This window comes from Austrofundulus limnaeus, unplaced genomic scaffold (genome assembly GCF_001266775.1).
Source record: "Austrofundulus limnaeus strain Quisiro unplaced genomic scaffold, Austrofundulus_limnaeus-1.0 Scaffold4, whole genome shotgun sequence".
Classification (NCBI taxonomy): Eukaryota; Metazoa; Chordata; class Actinopteri; order Cyprinodontiformes; family Rivulidae; genus Austrofundulus; species Austrofundulus limnaeus.
This window is the reverse complement of record NW_013952406.1, coordinates 902,015-903,404: the sequence shown is the minus strand read 5'-3', so window position 1 is coordinate 903,404 and position 1,390 is coordinate 902,015. Positions and strand designations below refer to the sequence as shown.

The window sequence follows — 1,390 nt, the reverse complement described above, 5'->3', positions numbered from 1 at the left end:
ATTTATCTCCTTGTTAAGGTTTCTGTGAGGCAAAAGAAAACATCTTTATATTTAAGAAACTTGGTAAAATACACAAAGTTTTACGCATTTTGTCACACAACTGATAAATTTTATTTTGAACTTGGCTCAGCTAAGTGAAACAGGAAGTGACATGAAAGGGGAACTCTAAGAAAAGGAGCTTCCTGGTCTTTGTTCAGTGACACAATATTTAAACTAACTTTTCATCCCTCTGAGAGACTCAAAATAATCTAAAGAAACATCAGATTCTTCTCTACAGTCACTTGTTTACTTGTTAGTTATTGTAGCAACGCTCTGCTCACATGTAAACGTTCCCCTATGACATCACTTCCTGTGTCTTCATATGTGATGATCTCAACAGCTGTTCACATTGATAGCGAGAAATTTGTTTTGCAACAAGTTATCAATGTTACATTTCCAAAAATGCATTCATAGGTACAAAAAATTATTTCACTTTAATGGTCTGATGAATAAACATGTTTTATTTTCTAATAAATAAATGTTAGCTGATGAGTTTGACATTTCTCTAACAGATGTCAGCTGATAATAACCAAAAAGTACACAGATCCTTTAAGTACTTTGTGTTTCTCTTCAGCTGATTGTGTATTTAAAAACATGTTTTACATCTGAACCCAGTAACCTCCTTTATTATTTCTTGAAACTGCTCTACTTTTCATGTTCTGTTTTTATTCCCTCCTTCCTGCTGCCTTCGTCCTCTTTGCTGCGCTCTCGTCCAGGCGACTGGCCTACAGGATGAAAATGGGCACGCTCCCCAATCCTAAATCTCCTAAAAAGCCGGCCTGTAAGTTTCTGCTTCTCTGGTTTCACTTCGTTTTCTGCATCTTTCCACGACTGCTCTTTTTACTAATAAACTCCTCACAGCACAATAATCTTAATGTAACATATTGGTATTGTTCTCGTTGGTTTATTGGTGGAGGCCTGTTTTTAAAGGGATGAGAGGGAGATGAAGAGTCACAGAGATGGAGGGAGGATTATGGATTAATCTCTTTCATGTTTAGTCCATCTGGCCAGCTGTAAGTTTCAGCTTAAGTAGATCCAGACAGGAAAAACAGCTGCTCACTGCCTGAACTGTACACCACTCTGCTCACCTGAGGAACATGGAAACATCCAGGTGAGAGGACAGAGGTCACGCGGTTAGAAGCAGGCCGGAGCTCAGCAAGGGGCGGGGTCAGCTCAGAACCTGGTCCTGACCGTCCTCCATCAACCAAACCTGCTCTGTGAATGTGTTTTAATCATTTCCTCTTTCTGCGTTCTGTCAGCTGAAGAAGGATGTGACAGAGGTGTGTACTCCTGCAACACACACACACACACACACACACACACACACACACACACACACACACGCGCACAC

The 1,390-nt window shown here is 40.4% G+C and overlaps 1 protein-coding gene across 5 annotated transcripts in view; it reads left to right on the top strand.

The window, feature by feature from the left end:
* The window catches only part of mpp3a (MAGUK p55 scaffold protein 3a), a gene marked incomplete at its 3' end in the record, with an annotated part of 17,291 nt that extends 15,972 nt beyond the window's left edge, over nucleotides 1-1,319 (top strand). For all 5 annotated transcript variants that reach the window (XM_014022325.1, XM_014022333.1, XM_014022319.1 and 2 more), the window contains 2 exon segments: nucleotides 756-820; nucleotides 1,299-1,319. In XM_014022325.1, coding sequence (XP_013877779.1) covers nucleotides 756-820; nucleotides 1,299-1,319 — 86 coding nt within the window.
* Between the last annotated feature and the right edge of the window lie 71 nt (nucleotides 1,320-1,390).